At 37.6% G+C, this 16,727-nt stretch overlaps 1 protein-coding gene across 3 annotated transcripts in view; it reads right to left on the minus strand.

Annotated features, from left to right (window-relative positions):
- The window catches only part of KNTC1 (kinetochore associated 1), a 73,885-nt gene that overhangs the window by 55,355 nt on the left and 1,803 nt on the right, over positions 1-16,727 (minus strand). For all 3 annotated transcript variants that reach the window (XM_047827288.1, XM_047827286.1, XM_047827287.1), the window contains exons 3-16: positions 12,186-12,306; positions 10,092-10,207; positions 9,651-9,729; positions 8,978-9,055; positions 7,406-7,440; positions 6,280-6,390; positions 5,413-5,506; positions 4,734-4,786; positions 4,412-4,527; positions 4,034-4,085; positions 2,974-3,072; positions 1,425-1,468; positions 1,257-1,322; positions 1,083-1,158 (exon numbers count right to left, since the gene is read on the minus strand). In XM_047827288.1, coding sequence (XP_047683244.1) covers positions 1,083-1,158; positions 1,257-1,322; positions 1,425-1,468; positions 2,974-3,072; positions 4,034-4,085; positions 4,412-4,527; positions 4,734-4,786; positions 5,413-5,506; positions 6,280-6,390; positions 7,406-7,440; positions 8,978-9,055; positions 9,651-9,729; positions 10,092-10,207; positions 12,186-12,306 — 1,140 coding nt within the window. The remainder of the gene's footprint in view (positions 1-1,082; positions 1,159-1,256; positions 1,323-1,424; positions 1,469-2,973; positions 3,073-4,033; positions 4,086-4,411; positions 4,528-4,733; positions 4,787-5,412; positions 5,507-6,279; positions 6,391-7,405; positions 7,441-8,977; positions 9,056-9,650; positions 9,730-10,091; positions 10,208-12,185; positions 12,307-16,727) is intronic.

Genomic DNA, 16,727 nt, shown 5'->3' on the forward strand with positions numbered 1-16,727 from the left:
GTATTTGAAACTGTTGATCACTTTGCACTAGACTCTAAAGTTTCTCTTTCCTTGACTTCTATCTATAATCATACATTCTTGTGGTTTTCCTCCTTTATTTCTTCCCAAATATGTATACAGCCCTTCTTCCTCAACTTCCCACATGCTGGTACCCCTGGATCTCATCCTGACATGAGATCTCTCTACCCTACACACTCTTCCCAAGTGGTCTGAGGCATCCCCTGTTGTTACCTACCTCTAAATTCAGCTAAGATCACTCTACAACCTCCTACCAGAAAGGCTCGTTTCCAGTTTTTACAAAGCAGATCCTTCATCTTTTACCACTACCTGCTCTTCCACACATATTTCTCATTTTAGGGAGTGCTGTCCCCATCCCACAAGTATGCTGAGCCAGAGTCCCACCAGTCCAATCCCTACATCTGTCCCTCCCTATGTTTGATCACTAGTCCCACTGATTCCACCTTCCCTGTACCTCTCATGTCAGACCTCCCTCTTGTACATCTCCACCTCACTGCACTAGTTCGGTCTCCCACAGAAAGCTGTTCAGTCTCCCAACTGGTCTTCACACCCCTAGTCTGCCCCTTTCCAAACAATTCTCCAGCTTTACAAAGTGACAATCTAATCAGGACACTTGTATTAGCTCCCTATCACCTGCGGAACACAACCTAAATCCTCTGCAACACACACAAGGCTCCCCATGCTCTGATCACCTAGTTCTCCATTATCAGTTCCTTTTACTGCATGGTGCGTATAACCTACATTCTACTCTTACCTAATTACTGGGAGTTCCTGGAAGCCCTGTATGCCTCCCTCACTTTACTTATGCTGTCCTTACACCTAGAATTCCCTACCTTCCCCTGGACTATCAGGAACATCGTCAAGATCTGACATAAAATGATCTCTGTGAAGTCTTTCTGCCCCAGTATATTTCCATCTCTCCTTTGAATTCCTAGTCTACTTCGGTCATATCTTAATCATAGGACTGATCATACTAAATTGCAATTACGCCTTACATGTCTGTCTCCCCAGTCTCTACTACATGAAGAAATGCTCGTTTGATGAACAAATGAATTCATGATTACCTCAACATCTAGTCCAAACTGAATAGCAAAGCTCTCGGCTTCAGCAAATCTGTGTTTGTGAAGTAACCGACTCAATCTGATGAAGTGAAAAACAAATTTCAGTGAAATCTTTATTAATCAGGGAATTTAAGGTTATCATTAAGGGGTAAGGCTTAAAAGAATATGAGAAGTTACCTGTTTTCTGGTAAAGCTTCTGTAAGACACCTGAGTACTACAACAGAGACTGAATCTTCAGATAGTCTGAAAAAAGTTTTCAGGGTGAATGAATTAATAGTATTAATAAGTAAATTGCAACTTAGCTGCTATTTAACGACTTATTTAATAAAACAAAATATGACCTACTTTGAATCATTTTTGCAAATTCCTTCCAAAAGGTATATGGTATCCTACAACAATAAAAAAAAAAAGTTTAAAACTGAAACATAGAAATAATTCATTTTAGGGGCACCTGGGTGGCTCAGTCAGTTAAGCGTCTGACTCTTGGTATCAGCTCAGGTTATGATCTCAGGGTTTCATGGGTTCAGGCCCCACAGGGGGCTCTGTGATGACAGCGCAGGTCCTAATTGGGATTCTCTCTCTCTCTCTCTCTCTCTCTCTCTCTCTCTCTCCCCCTCTCCCACTCACGCTGTCCCTGTATCTCTCTAAATAAATAAACTTTGAAAAAAAATTTTTTAAAATAATTCATTTGGTTACTAAGGTAACAACTGGTTTAGGTGAGAATTATTCATCAATGGATTCTAAACTCACTGTGAAAAACTGTTGGGAAAAAAGGATATTCCATAGTTTCAAAAAAATACCAGAGAATTTACTTAGCAATTACAAAGGAGATAAAGCACCTCTACAGTGGAGAAATCTGGCACAACTGCCTTAACCAAGTAATCACATTTATCATCATCAGTAATAGGACAAATGGACATAAGCCCCTTAACATGACACAGCTGAATACAGTATAACCTATGTGGTATCCTTGTCAAGAAAGCTCAGCATGTGTCTAATTATGATGCAATAACCAGACAAATCCAAATAGAGGGACACTGTACAACACAACAGGCTAGGATTTGGAAATGTCAATGTCTTGAAAAAAAAAAGACTAAGGAACTATTGCACATTATAGTAGACCATGTGACCATGACAACAAAATTCCATATATGATGCTTGATTAGATCCTGGATTAAGGAAAAAACAAAAATAAAACAAAACAAAAAAACAGCTTTAAAGTAATAGGCACAATTGGTAAAATTTGGATCTGGATGGTGTATTTCGGAACAGTATTGTATTAATGTTAAATTTAATACCGGTATTATAGAAAAATGCCCTTATTCTCAGGAGAGACCTGCTGACGCATTTAGGGGTAACAGGCCATGATGTCTGCAAGTAAATTCCAAATAGTTTGGAAAAATATAGTGTGTCTGTGTGTGTGCATATGTGTGCATCTGTGTGTGGACACGAAACAAATGTAGTAAAATGTTTTTTGAAAGATTAAAATTAAAAGATAAATCAGTAAAAGCAATGACCCTCCGCCCAAATTGCTTATCATTCATATTTCCTGTGGAGACACAAGAAAACTGAATAAGCAGATGGTTCAGGTTTCATTTGATTAATATGCTTTTCTTTTTCTTACATGAAGACTTGGTTTGGGCAAGTATATTTGAGAACCTCTGGTAACAACAAATATAGTTATAAACCTGAGCTCTATTCAGGTATTACACCAGTTCCACTCATGCTTAGTTTGTTTTAAGTTTTTATTTATTTAAGTATCTCTACACCCAGTGTGGAACTCAAACTTACGACCCGAAGATCAAGGGTCGAATGCTCTTCTCAGTCAGCCAGGCACCCCTTAGCTTATTTTTAATTTTTTTTATTATAAAGTACAAAATACACATCAACTTACTGTGCTAATTCCTGACTGGACCAGATATGAAACGCTAGATACTTCCAAAGAATACAGTATTTCCATCATAGGTAATGAATAAACCACGAGATTTTTCATCTAAGAAAAAGAGAAGAGCAATTAATTTAGTAGGTCATATAAACCTACAAGGATAAGATAGCACTTTATATCAAGTGGCTAGATTAAAACACTTAGTACAAAACTAAATGCAAAAACAATTTTATAATGAAGACCACTGCTGTATTATTTAAATGTTACATATAAAATTATGCTCTATTCCACCTTTCAAATCTGTTGAATAAAAAACTGTACATCTGGTGTTCATTCTACAATTTGTATTTAGGATGCATGTAATTCCTCAGTACCAGAACTGTATGAGTCCCTCTAATGAACATTTTCTTGTGGATATATATTTTTAAAGTTTATTTATTTTTGAGGAAGAGTGAGCAGGGGAGTGGGAGAGAGAGGGAGAGAGAGAATCCCAAGCAGGCTCCACACCATCAGTGCAGAGCCCGACATGGGGCTCAAACTCACGAACTGTGAGATCATGCCCTGAGCCGAAATCAAGAGTTGGACACTTAACTGACTGAGCCACCAAAGCACCCCCTTGTAGATATTTTTAATCCTGCAATGCTCCATTTAAAATAGGGAGCTGAGGGGTGCCCGGATGGCTCAGTCAGTTCAGCATCCAACTTCGGCTCAGGTCATGATCTCAGGGTTCCTGAGTTCGAGCCCCGTGTTGGGCTTTGTGCTCATGCTCAGAGCCTAGAGCCTGGAGCCTGGAGCCTGGAGCCTGCTTCGGATTCTGTGTGTCTCTCTCTGTTCCTCCCCTGCTCACACTGTCTCTCTCTCTCTCTCTCTCTCTCTCAAAAATAAATAAAGATTAAAAAATATTTTTTTTACTGGGGAGCTGAGACATATCCATTTTTTTATGAGGAAAAAAGAACTCTGCAGGATTATTTCTGATTTGTCAAGTGGGCACTACTTAACTACTTTCATATTAGTTAATGCTATTTCTAACACATAATATGGACAAATGTGAAATAAAATCTTCCAATACCTTATCAGCAGTAATTGTCAGAGCTACTAATTTGAGATTTGTAATCCCTTGCCTAAGAGAGAAAAGAAGGTTTAAGTGAATAAAATAAGCTTTGCCAATCGCTACATAGAAGCTAAGTCAAAGGGGTATTCTTAAAGGTTAAAATTGATTGCCACAAAGACACTGAACCTGGTTTCTTCACATTTATAGCCCAGATTAACACTCTTTCTAACACAACCACTTGGAGGTTTGAACTACCTATTTGTTCTCAATGAATGTGGCCAGCAATGGAATGATCCTTACCCTGTCAGTCTGTCCAGAGTTAGTTAGAATGTAATACATAATCAACAATCAAGAAGCCTGATTCTAAAAGGAAACACTACTAGCGTCATAATGTACCACGTGACTGATGAAGGAGACTCTGCTTCTGTGGTAAGAAGAAACTCTTCAATGTGAAGAGAGGGCCAGTTCCATATGGGAGTCAGAGTGTAAATATCCCACAAGCTCAGCACATTCTGCAAAAGGAGACATTTCACGGATACATCTTCTTAATGATATTTCAGGATCTTACATTGTAGGATCTTTTTAATTTATGTACTGAAATAAAGCATAGCACACCAGATAGTAATCCACCCCACTTAAAGTCCTCATCTTTGTTAAGTATGACAAATATCACATAATACCAAGTGAAAACATTGAAGGAGAAATATCAGAAACATACATCAGTATCAAGAACAAAAAGTAGATTGTCTATCAACTGGAACTTCTTTGCACCTACAAGAGAGAAAGCAAGGTGTGTAAGAACTACATTTCTGTATTACAGATAGCCACATTTAAATAATAAACTATCATGTTTATGGAAAGGCAGACCTACTACAACTAAAGTTTGCATTCTCACATTCGCCTCTTTATATATATATATATATATATATATATATATATATACACACATATATGTCTACATGTATACGTATATATATTTTAACTTTATTTTGAGAGAGATGGAAATAGCATGAGTGGGGGAGGGGCAGAGAAAGAGGGAGAGTAAGAATCCCAAGCAGGCTCTGGGCTTCCAGCCCAGAACCTGACGCCAGGCTTGAAGTCATGAAACCACGGGATAGTGACGTGAGCTGAAACCAGGAGTGAGATGCTTAACTGACTGAGCCACCCAGGTGCTCCTGCATCTATGTATTTTTAGATGACCACTAAAATGTAAAATCTCCTAAAATGAAGAGTAAAAACTGCAACTTGTCAAGCATACATGGACAATTATCTAACTAACCTGGCATGTTTCAAAGAGCAGTAAGGTAAAATGGCCTGTTTGCCAGACTCCGGATGATACTGACCTGAAAATTAAACTTGCTAGTGTTGACCCCAGTAGTTTCATGAACTTATTTTACCTTTAATAATCTCTGCATCAAGAACATTCTTAACTGTCATTCCTTTCTTGGAAGAGTCTGGTTCCCATTTTGAGAATGCACAATTACCAGTTCCCTACAGAGGTAAAATAGCACATCAATTGCAAATTTTGTTCTTAGATCTGAATTCTCCTCAAAGCAGAAACACCCAAGTTGTACACATTACATATTTCAGAATATACTTATGTGCTCAAGCCCAACTAGCTTTTTATCTTCCAGTTCCCCTTTTAGATTGCCTTCAACAGAACAGGATGGCAAGAACAGCAAAGTTTGCTGTTCACTGTTATCACGTGAATATTTAATAAGGAGTGGGCATATTCAGGCAACTCACTCCAAAGACATGGGGTAAACTTTAAGACCTCCTCCAGTAGTATGAGATATAGTTTCTGATTAAGTATTTTCATTAAAGTAACCACAACTTTTTTTAAAATATTTATAAATATTAAATCATTTGAAACCCTAATGAAATATTGAACCAGATACACAGAATAGACAAATGTGCCTGCTTCTTAATATGAAATACAAATTTGGAAGGTAAAAACGTTGTAAATGCTATAATTATGTTGAATTTTTGCCTACTTCTTGAATATAATTAGATTTTTGTTGTTTTTATCTAGACTCATAATTGAAAGAAATGCTAAATTTCAGGAAGAAACTAGTAAAAATAAAGATGCAATATTTTCCAACAGAGAAACTTAGGTATACTTACTGAGTTAATTTTATGACCTTAATTTTATAATTTCCCTGCTTCTGTTAATATATTACAAATTAATTTGTAATTTAACCAAAACTATGTTAATGAAGAAACACTTCTGAAGCAAAAAACTAAAATTTTATAGAAAGAATTACCCCAATTATCACAGGAATTTCACTGGCTAAATCTCCAGCCACAAGATTGAGACAACCAAGAGTATGGTAATTTTCAGTAGAAATAAAACTGGACTTGATTTGTCCTTGTAACTGCAAAATTAAACAAAAATAAGAACGTTATATATATGCTCCACCGTCGAAATTCCTTGGAAAGATAAAAATGAATTCAATCCATCTGTTATAAATGCATTTTTACTTTTTTTGTTTTATTTTCTAAGTTTATTTATTTTGAAAGATGGAATGAGAGACAGTGCAAGCAGGGAAGGGGCAGAGAGAGACAAAGAGAATCTCAATCAAGCTCTGCACTGTCAGCGCAGAGCATGACACAGGGCTCGAACCCAGCTGAAATCAAGAGCCAGATATCCAACCAACTGAGCCACCCAGGAGCTCCTGTTTTTTTTAAATAGATATCTTTTTTTTTTGAAAGGCTTTATTTTTATTTTTTTATTTTGAGAGAGAGAGCACACAAGTTGGGGGTGCATAGAGAGAGGGAGAGGGAGATTCTTAAGCAGGCTCCATGCTTAGCATGGAGCCCAACACAGGGATCTTATGACCTTGGGAATACCTGAGCCGAAATCAAGAGCTGGATGCTCAACTGACTGAGCTACCCAGTGGGCCCAAGATATTTTTTTAAGATTTTATTAAAAAAAATTTTTTTTAACGTTTATATTTTTGAGAGACAGAGAGCGAGTGGAAGAGGAGCAGAAAGAGAAGGAGACACAGAATCCAAAGCAGACTCCAGGCTCTGAGCTGTCAGCACAGAGCCTGATATGGGGCTTGAACCCACAAACCGCAAGATCATGACCTGAGCTGAAGTCGGACACTTAACCAACTGAGCCACTCTGGCACCCCTAAGATTTTATTAAGTAATTTCTATACTCAACATGGGGCTTGAACTCACAACCCCGGAGACCAAGAGTTGCATATTCCATCAAAGGAGCCAGCCAGGTGCTCCTATAAATGCATTTTAAAATGGAAATGTTATTAAAATGTTATATCACACTAATTCCTAAAACATTAGCCACTAGACAATATCCAGAAACACTCTCCCCAAACTTATATTAAATATAAGAATCAACAAGACAATGTGGTTTTGTTTTCTTACCTTTTTTGCTGTGTTGAAGTCTACATTCTCAATTGCTGTATGAAAGGAGAAAGCAGACTAAATTTATAGTATTAACCTATGAAATACACACAAGTCACCCTTGTGTGTTAAGTCAAAATTACATACAATCTAGTGAGAAGAACACAGGTCAGAAACTAATAATGAAATGTTGACTTTTCAGTTTTGCCCTTGACCACTGATATAAACTGTGACAATATGTCATAGTCAGGACACCAGCCAGGCTGCCTTTTTGTCCCTGGAATGCTTCTCCATACCTTCCCTTATCATGTTTCTCCCTCCTAAGAGGGTCTTCTTCCTGCTCCAACTCTTCTATCCAAGTTCTGAAGTCCTACCTGTAAAGTCTTCATCACTTTGCACACCATTTTGGTAGAGCTCTTTTACTTGTCTGGCTTCTTCATTACACTATGAAGAACTATGTCTTGTAGTATCCCCAGGACCTTGTATGTTCTTGGAACACAGATTATTTAAGGAACTTGCTGAACACATGCTCTGAACTAATTCCTTAACCTTTCCGAGCTCACAGGAATGTATGGTCCATCCATTCACTTAGCACATACTATGAATTATTGTCTGTTATTGTTAACATGTTTATATTACGTCACTTCAGTTTCCAGGTTCATTCTTTCCATCAAAGAGCATTTATTATTATGCTAGTGTGTGTCTTGTCTCCCCAGCTAAGCTATAAACCCCTTAAAGGCTATAAACAAAGTACATTTCCTCAGATTCTTTTGCAGTCCTCATAATGGAGAAATATAATATGAATACTTAAAAAAAAAGTATATGCAGTATCATAGAATCTAATGAAACTAAAATAATATTCTCTCTTTTTTTTAATGTTTATTTATTTTTGAGAGAGAGAGCAGGGGAGGGGCAGAGAGAGGGAGACAGAAGATCCAAAGCAGGCTCCACACTGACAGCAGAGAGCCCAATCTGGGGCTCAAACTCACAAACTGTGAGATCAGGACCTGTGCTGAAGTCAGACACTTAACCGACTGAGCCACCCAGGCACCCTCTCTCTTTTTTAAAAAAAATATTTATTTATTTTGTGAGAGAGAGACAGGGGAGAGAGGCAGAGAGAGAATCCTTAGCACAGAGCCTGATACAGGCCTTGAACTCATGAACTGTAAGATCATGACCTGAACTGAAATCAAGAGTTGGACACTTAACCGATGGAGCCATCCAGGTGCCCCCTAAAATAATATTCTTAAAGAAAATATTTAAAATTTTACCCCAAGGGGCGCCTGGGTGGCTCAGTCGGTTGGGCATCCGACTTCAGCTCAGGTCACGATCTTGTGGTCCATGAGTTCGAGCCCCGCGTCGGGCTCTGGGCTGATGGCTCAGAGCCTGGAGCCTGCTTCCAATTCTGTGTCTCCCTCTCTCTCTGCCCCTCCCCCGTTCATGCTCTGTCTCTCTCTGTCTCAAAAATAAATAAACGTTAAAAAAAAAAATTTTTTTTTTAATAATAAAAAAAATAAAATAAAAAAATAAAATTTTACCCCAAAACTAATAAGAAATATTGCTGCAAATCAATAAGAAAAATCCATTACTTACCTTGTTGAATTTTTGCAAGCTGAAGGTTTGTAATACAAAAAAATCCATTGTTTGTAAGCAGCAGCATATAATAGGTACCTATTGAAGGAAAATCAAACCAGTTTCTCTAAAAGGTGTGTGGATATGAAATTTAAGCCAGTGTTTGGACCTAGCTTAAAAATATGTCAATTTGCTCATTTAAATTCTAATCATCAAATAATATACTAATGATACAAATAAAGCTTATTTACAAAGAACTGTTATTTGCAAAAACAATGTTAACTTCCTTGAAACTTTATAAATCAAAGTTCATTTGCCAAAAAAAAAGAAAAAAGAATCTTAGATATGTTGAAATAAATTAAGTATAGTTAACATTTGTTGAAATAAAAATATGATAAATATGCTAAAACCTACAAAAGCATTTTAAAAGAATATAATTCTCCTTGGTAATCTATAGAATTCTCAAAATGGTAAAAATGAGTTTAGAATATTATATTTAGGAGAAGAACATTTAAACCTCTGAAAAGGACTAAAATAAAAAACTTATTTCTTACAATAATATTACTTGAATCACTAGAAAATTTAACATTGTATAAAAAGCATAAAAATAGAGTCATGTAATTTATTAACTATAAAGTTGATTTTTTGATTGGATATTAGTCAGAGAGCATTAAAAAATATTCAAAAAACTTACCTTCACTTGAACCGTCTTTCTCAATAACAAGATTCCGGTAAGTACGCTGATTTTCATCATTAGCTTTCTGAATAAAAGCCTAATTGCAAATTCATTTCAAATGATAAGATTAAACTCAGAAAACACAATTATAGGGTTATAAGGGTTATATTCTCTAAAGCCCAGGGTTATCAATTATTATTAGCAATAATTCTGCCTATGTTCCAAACATTTTAATTTTGAAGTGTAAAACTATTTTGGACAAGCATACTATCTTCAAATCTTAATTTTTAAATTTTGCATTTACTTCATGTTTCTGAGGTATGATTCTTAAAATTTCATGTAAAGAACATTATTTTTTCCATTTAAAGCACAAATTAAGCAACGGTTTATTAGTTTTCGTTGTCTAAGAGATAATTTCAAATTTAGGTAACAAAAAGAAAAACATTAACAGGGTCTTACATTAGTGAGTAATGTTTGCTTCGATGTTACGTGAATAAGATGTAAGTTGCCGCTTCTCTCCCCAACCAAAAGAAACTTTCCTTCTTGACATAGGCCAACTACGTCCACTTCGGTATCTGAAATTTTCAAATCAAAGTTACAAGCTTCCCACAACTCTTTCTGCCCACAGGTCCTGTCCTCTTGCTTTAATAAAACCATCTTTTTGCACTAAAAAACAAAAAGTTGTAAGCTTCCTTCAAAAACGTTTATTTTCAACCAATGCAAGAAATTTGCAAATTTTGTCATTAAAAGCCAACTATTCAAGTTTCTCTTAAATACTTCCAAAAGGTGGTGATTAAAAAAGAATGTGGAGGGGAGGGGTTGAGGGTGAGGAGGCAGTGAAAATGGGGCATGGGCATTGAGGAGGGCACTTGCTGGGATGAGCACTGGGTATTCTATGTAAGAGATGAATCACAGGAATCTATTACTGAAGACAAGACTACACTGTATACACTGTATCTGTATGTAAGCTAACTTGACAATAAATTATTTAAAAAAGAATAAAATAAAATAAAACAAAATAAAATAAAATAAAATAAAATAAAATAAAATAAAATAAAATAAAATAAAATAATGTGAGGCACCTGGGTGGTTCAGTTGGTTAAGTGTTTGACTTCGGCTCAGGTCATGATCTCACAGTTTGTGAGTCTGAGCCCTGCATTGGGCTCCGCACTGGCAGTGCAGAGCTTGCTTGGGATTCTGTCTCCTCTCTCTTTCTCTGCCCCTCCCCTGCTTGTACATTCTCACTTTCTCAGATAAATAAACTAAAAAAATTTTTTTTGTTTTTAAATTTTTTTTTCAACATTTATTTATTTTTTGGGACAGAGAGAGACAGAGCATGAACGGGGGAGGGGCAGAGAGAGAGGGAGACACAGAATCGGAAACAGGCTCCAGGCCCTGAGCCATCAGCCCAGAGCCTGACGCGGGGCTCGAACTCACGGACCGCGAGACCGTGACCTGGCTGAAGTCGGACGCTTAACCGACTGCGCCACCCAGGCGCCCCTAAAAAAAATTTTTAAAAAGAATGTTACTCTTGTATTCAGTGAACAAAGATTTACTGAGCACTTACTGCATGCTAAGCAATGGCCTAGGTCTTTTGCATATATCTAAGAATAGTAACAAAAGAGTCCCACCTTCATGGAGCTCAAATCCCAAGGCAGAAATACATGGTAAACAATTAGAGCATAATAAATTACATGATATGTAAGAAGGTGGTAAATTTTCTGGAAAAAAGAAAAAGTAGAGCAGGAAAAGATAGTTTGGAAGAGCCATGCATGTTGCAGCACTGACTGGAGCCCTCAGGATAGCCCTTGTGGATAAGATGAGACATAAACACTTTCTACACGTGTATTACCTGTTAACACAGCCCACTACTCCATGATGAAACTGTCAATCTTGTGGATCATTCAGGGTAGATACATTAAGATTCCACAAAATAGGAGTTCCTTGCCTCCATACTGCGATCAGGATTGGCTTCTCACGTGCATACCTCCTGACTTTTTCTGTTGTCTAAGTTCTTAAACAAACACTTCAACAACCACCACTCAAAATTTCAGAGAAAGCATTCACAATGTTTTCACCTATATTTCAGCACACTCACTGACTTGTCCCTTATTCTTACGTCCACATTTGCATATACTTTAAGTCCTTCAACTCAATGAAGAATTTATAAGTAATTTAAAAACTTTTTACACAGCTATATATATTCTAAAACTATTCAAATACCTGTTTTGATATTGAAATTATGTACAAGATTCAGGAATGTGAACACAAATGAGCTCAACTGGTTTCTACAGTAATTCTAATTTTAAAAACCAGGCAAGTAAAGTCAATTTTGTTTCACATGTACCCTTTAGATTTACTGAGGAAGGGGCTAATCTCAGGATCCCTTGCATCTAGTACTCTTTGTACAAAAAGGCATTCAAGATTAATTTCTTGAAATAGTCCAATTTCAAGTCTTAGAAATAATGAAGTAAAGAAAAGGCAATGCAATAGAAATTGGCAGAAAGCTATATCTGACTTCCAATTTATTTTATTTCATTACATTAGACTTACCAAATATAAGATGCAGTTGAAGCAATCTACCAACACTGTCAAGCAGGATCACTGATTGATCCACTACAATAATAAATCCGTTACTTAGGCTACATGCTTGTATCTTTGGATTTAACGAGGCCTGTGGGAGGGAAAAGCATGACTAAAATGTTTTTATACAGTTAAACAATGCTTACCAAGAGTATCATCATAGTCCCAAGCACCTACATTTAAAATTTGAAAAGACTTTTTTTCTTTTTTTTAGTCCATATATCTAACTAGTCAAGCTTTTCTTTCTATGGTATATCAATCCATTCAGAGTCCAAGATAGGGAAACAGTCCAAGACTGCTAAGAAAGGGCAAGAGATTCTCATGAGCAAGTCTTTGTTTCCTAAGGATGGATCTTATGCCTGAAGGAGTCAGCAGGCATGAAAATAAACAAACAAGCCATGACAGGCGCAAGGTCTCAGTGTCTGGGATATGACGGCTCGAAGGATGCAAACAGGAGGGCTCACACCCCCACAGACAACAATAAAGAGAGCAGAACCAGTCAGATTAAAGCCCCGAGGAAATGCAACTCTGGTATGGCCACGCCAGAAAACTGGATCCTTGTGCAAAATGTTCTGAGTTTTAAATATTGACAGCCAAGTCAACATTTTAAAAATTACTATGCAAGCCAAATAGGAGTCTCTGGTCTTCAGCTTCTGGTACTTGGAGCTCTGCACACAAACGTTTCTGGAAGCAGTTGGACAGCTCAGTGGTTGACAGTGCTCAATCACTTGCTGAGTAATCTTGGGCAAATGCCTCAACTGACCCCTCTGTACTCTCCTGTACCTACAACACTGGCCTGTATGAGCATTAAATGACTGCATTTGCGTAAAGGCTGAGAAGATAGCCCTGCATATAATATCCACTCAGTGTTAACTGTTCTTAATCTCCCCTGGCTGGGTTTTCATCCAATCAGTTCATTTTGGGCCTGTTTCAACAGTCACCTTTTCCAGGTGAAATTCTTGAAAATGCCACCACATTCTGATGCTTCTTAATACTTTTAACTTGCTTCTTCTGATAGCAAGAAGTTACCCCAAAGCACTGCAAAGGAGGAACCGTGCAATACCTTCCTGGGACGTACCCATACAATTCTCTCTGCTTGGATAGCTCTTCTTCCTCCTCTTCTTTTTTTTAGGACTTTATTTTTTCAGAGTAGTTTTAGGTTCACAGGGCAATTGAGGGAAGGTACAGAGAATTCCCAAAAATCCCCAGCCTCCACATATGCACAGCTTCCTCCATTATCAGCATCTCCCACCATTTGGTACATTAGTTACAACTGAAAAACCTATACTGACACATCATCACCCAGAGTCCACAGTTTATATTATAATCCACTCTTCCTATTGTACATTCTGTGGGTCAAAACAAACGTGTAATGACATATATCCACCATTATTATACTATACATTTTCAGTGCCCTAAATATCCTGTGCTGTGCCTGTTCATCCCTCCTCCCCTCAACCTCTAACCCCTGATAACTACTGATCTTATCACTATGTCCATACTTTTACCTTTTCCAAAATGTCATATCACTGGAATCACACAGTATGTCACTTTGGTTGACTTCTTTCACTTAGTAATAGATACTTAAGTTTCCTCCTTTCTGTGGCTTTATAGCTCATTTCTTTTAGTGCTGAATAAGAATTCATTGTCTGGATGTACCAGTTTATCTATTCACCTACTGAAGGATATCTTGGTTGATTCCAAGTTTTGCCAATTTTAAATAATGCTGCTATAAACATCCATGTGCAGGTTTTGTATAGATACTAGTTTCAACTCCTTTGGGTAAATACCATGGGGTCCAACTGCTGGATTGTATGGTATGAGAATAATTTTGTTTTGTAAGAAACTGCCCCAAAGTTTTCCAAAGTGGGCTGTACCATTTTGCATTTCCACCAGCATGGAATGAGAGTTCCTGGTGTTCCACATCCTTGTCAGCATTGGGTGTTGTCAGTGTTGTTGATACTGGCCATTCTGATAGGTGTGCAGTGATATCCCATGATTGCTTTGTTTTTTTAAGGTTTATGTATTTTTTGAGAGAGTGAAAGAGAGAGAGCTTGTGCCATGAGTGGGGAAGGGGCACAGTGAGAGGGAAACACAGAATCTGAAGCAGGCTCCAGGCTCTGAGCTGTTAGCGCAGAGCCTGACATGGGGCCGGAACTCACAAACTGTGAGATCATGACCTGAGCTGAAGTCGGATGTTCAACCAACTGAGCCACCCAGGCGCCCTATGACATCATATCTAACAAAGCTTTGCCTGATCCGAGGTCACAAAGATTATTTTGGATTGTTTTTAATTTCAAATTCTTCTTGTTTATTGCTGGTATATAGGAAAGCAGCTGACTTTTGCATATTAACCTTATATCCTGCAAGCTTGCTATAACTGATTTTTATTTTGTTCATTTATTTTTTAATGTTTATTTTTGAGAGAGAGAGAGAGAGAGAGAGAGAGAGAGAGAGAGAGAGAGCGTCCATGCACAGGGAAGGGGCAGAGAGAGAGGGAGACACAGAATCTGAAGCAGGCTCCAGGCTCTGAGCTGTCAGCACAGAGCCTGACACAGGGCTGGAACCCACAAACCCACGAACCGTGATATCATCACCTGAGCCGAAGTCGGATGCTTAACTAACCAACTGAGCCACCCAGGCACCCCTATAATTGCTTTTTAGTTTCAGGAGTTTTTTCAGATTTTCTACATAGACTATCAAGTCATGTGTAAACCAAGACAGCTTTCTTTCTTTCTTCCTGTATGCCTCTTCTTTCTTTTTCTTGTCTTATTGAATTAGCTGACATTTCTAGTATGATGTTGGAAAGTAGTGAGAGGAATACCTTGCCTTGGTCTGATCTTACTGGGTAAGTTTCTAGTTTCTTACCACTAAGTATGATGTTAGCTGTAAGTTTTTTATAGATATTCTTTTTTTTAATTTTTTTTTTCAACGTTTATTTATTTTTGCGACAGAGAGAGACAGAGCATGAACAGGGGAGGGGCAGAGAGAGAGGGAGACACAGAATCGGAAACAGGCTCCAGGCTCTGAGCCATCAGCCCAGAGCCTGACGCGGGGCTCGAACTCACGGACCGCGAGATCGTGACCTGGCTGAAGTCGGACGCTTAACCGACTGCGCCACCCAGGCGCCCCTAGATATTCTTTATCAAAGAATAGTTTGTTGATGTGAAGCATTACACCGATTTTTCCAGCTTTACTGAGATACAATTTATAACACTGTGTAAGGTTAAGGTGTACAATGTGATGATTTAATATAGATACATATTACGAAATGATTACCAAAATAAGGTGGTAATTACTACAACCATCACCTAAACATTAATTGATTTTTGAATGTCTAAGCAACCTTGCATACCTGGGATAAATCCTATTTGGTCACAGTATATAACTTTTTTTTATATATTGTTGAATTCAATTTGGTAATATTTTGTTGAGGATTTTTGCATTTCTATTCAAGAGAAATACTGCAGTTTTCTTTTCTTATAATATCTTTGCCTAGTTTGAATATTAAGGTAATGCTGGACTTACAGAATGAGTTAGGAAGTATTTCCTCTGTTTATGAGTAAGGTCCCCAGAAAGAGGTCCTGCCTTTCAAGCCCTAAAAAATGCAACTCTTCTTTCTAATAATTTGTCTCTTCTTCATTTCATTTAAACCTTCTTTCTTAGAGAATGAAATATTACATTGACTAAGGAAAGTGGAGGGAACTTGGGCTATAATACTCTGAGAAAAAAATCAGATGTACTTTCTCTACAAAAAAATAACCTTTGTTTACAAAAAAATACTTTATCAGAAGCAAATTACTGAAAAGGAGAATCTAAGTTTTTCTATAGGATTCAAACAATAAGGTTTCAAGCCTGGGCTGAGAATGGTAGCATTATTATTAAAAGAGGAAAGGGGCGCCTGGGTGGTTCAGTGGGTTACGCGTCTGACTTCGGCTCAGGTCATGATCTCGTGGTTCATGGGTTTGAACCCTGCCATCAAGTTATACAGTGTCAGTGCGCAGCCCAGTTGCGATTCTCTCTCCCTCTCTTTCCCCCTCCCTCACTTGCATGCGCACACTCGTTCTGTCTCAAAAATAAAAATAAACTTAAAAAACTTTAATAAATGAAGAAAATGAAACGTAGAAAGAAATGCATGAAAAGGATAAATGTAATCTCAGCAGTGTGCTTAACTCATGGGTGGAGTACGGGAGAGCATGGGAAAAGGAAGAGACCTCAGGGGCTTCAACTCTACTGGTAATGTTTTATTTCCTGAGCTGGTGGTGGGTACTTTTTTATCACTTTATATACATTCTGTATGTCCAAACGTCAAGAAGAGCTATGAAATGTTCAGTTTTGGAAATAGTGAACTTAAGACAATAGTGGGAGAATTCAGATGGAAATTTCCAGTAACGTGAGACTGAAACTTGATTCCTCGAGAAAGTGCTGTCAGCATTTACAGAACATTTACCATGTGGCTACTAGGCTTACTAAGTATTTAGCAAAAACGTTTTGAGTGAAAATAGCATCATA

This window comes from Prionailurus viverrinus, chromosome D3, assembly GCF_022837055.1.
Source record: "Prionailurus viverrinus isolate Anna chromosome D3, UM_Priviv_1.0, whole genome shotgun sequence".
Classification (NCBI taxonomy): domain Eukaryota; kingdom Metazoa; phylum Chordata; class Mammalia; order Carnivora; family Felidae; genus Prionailurus; species Prionailurus viverrinus.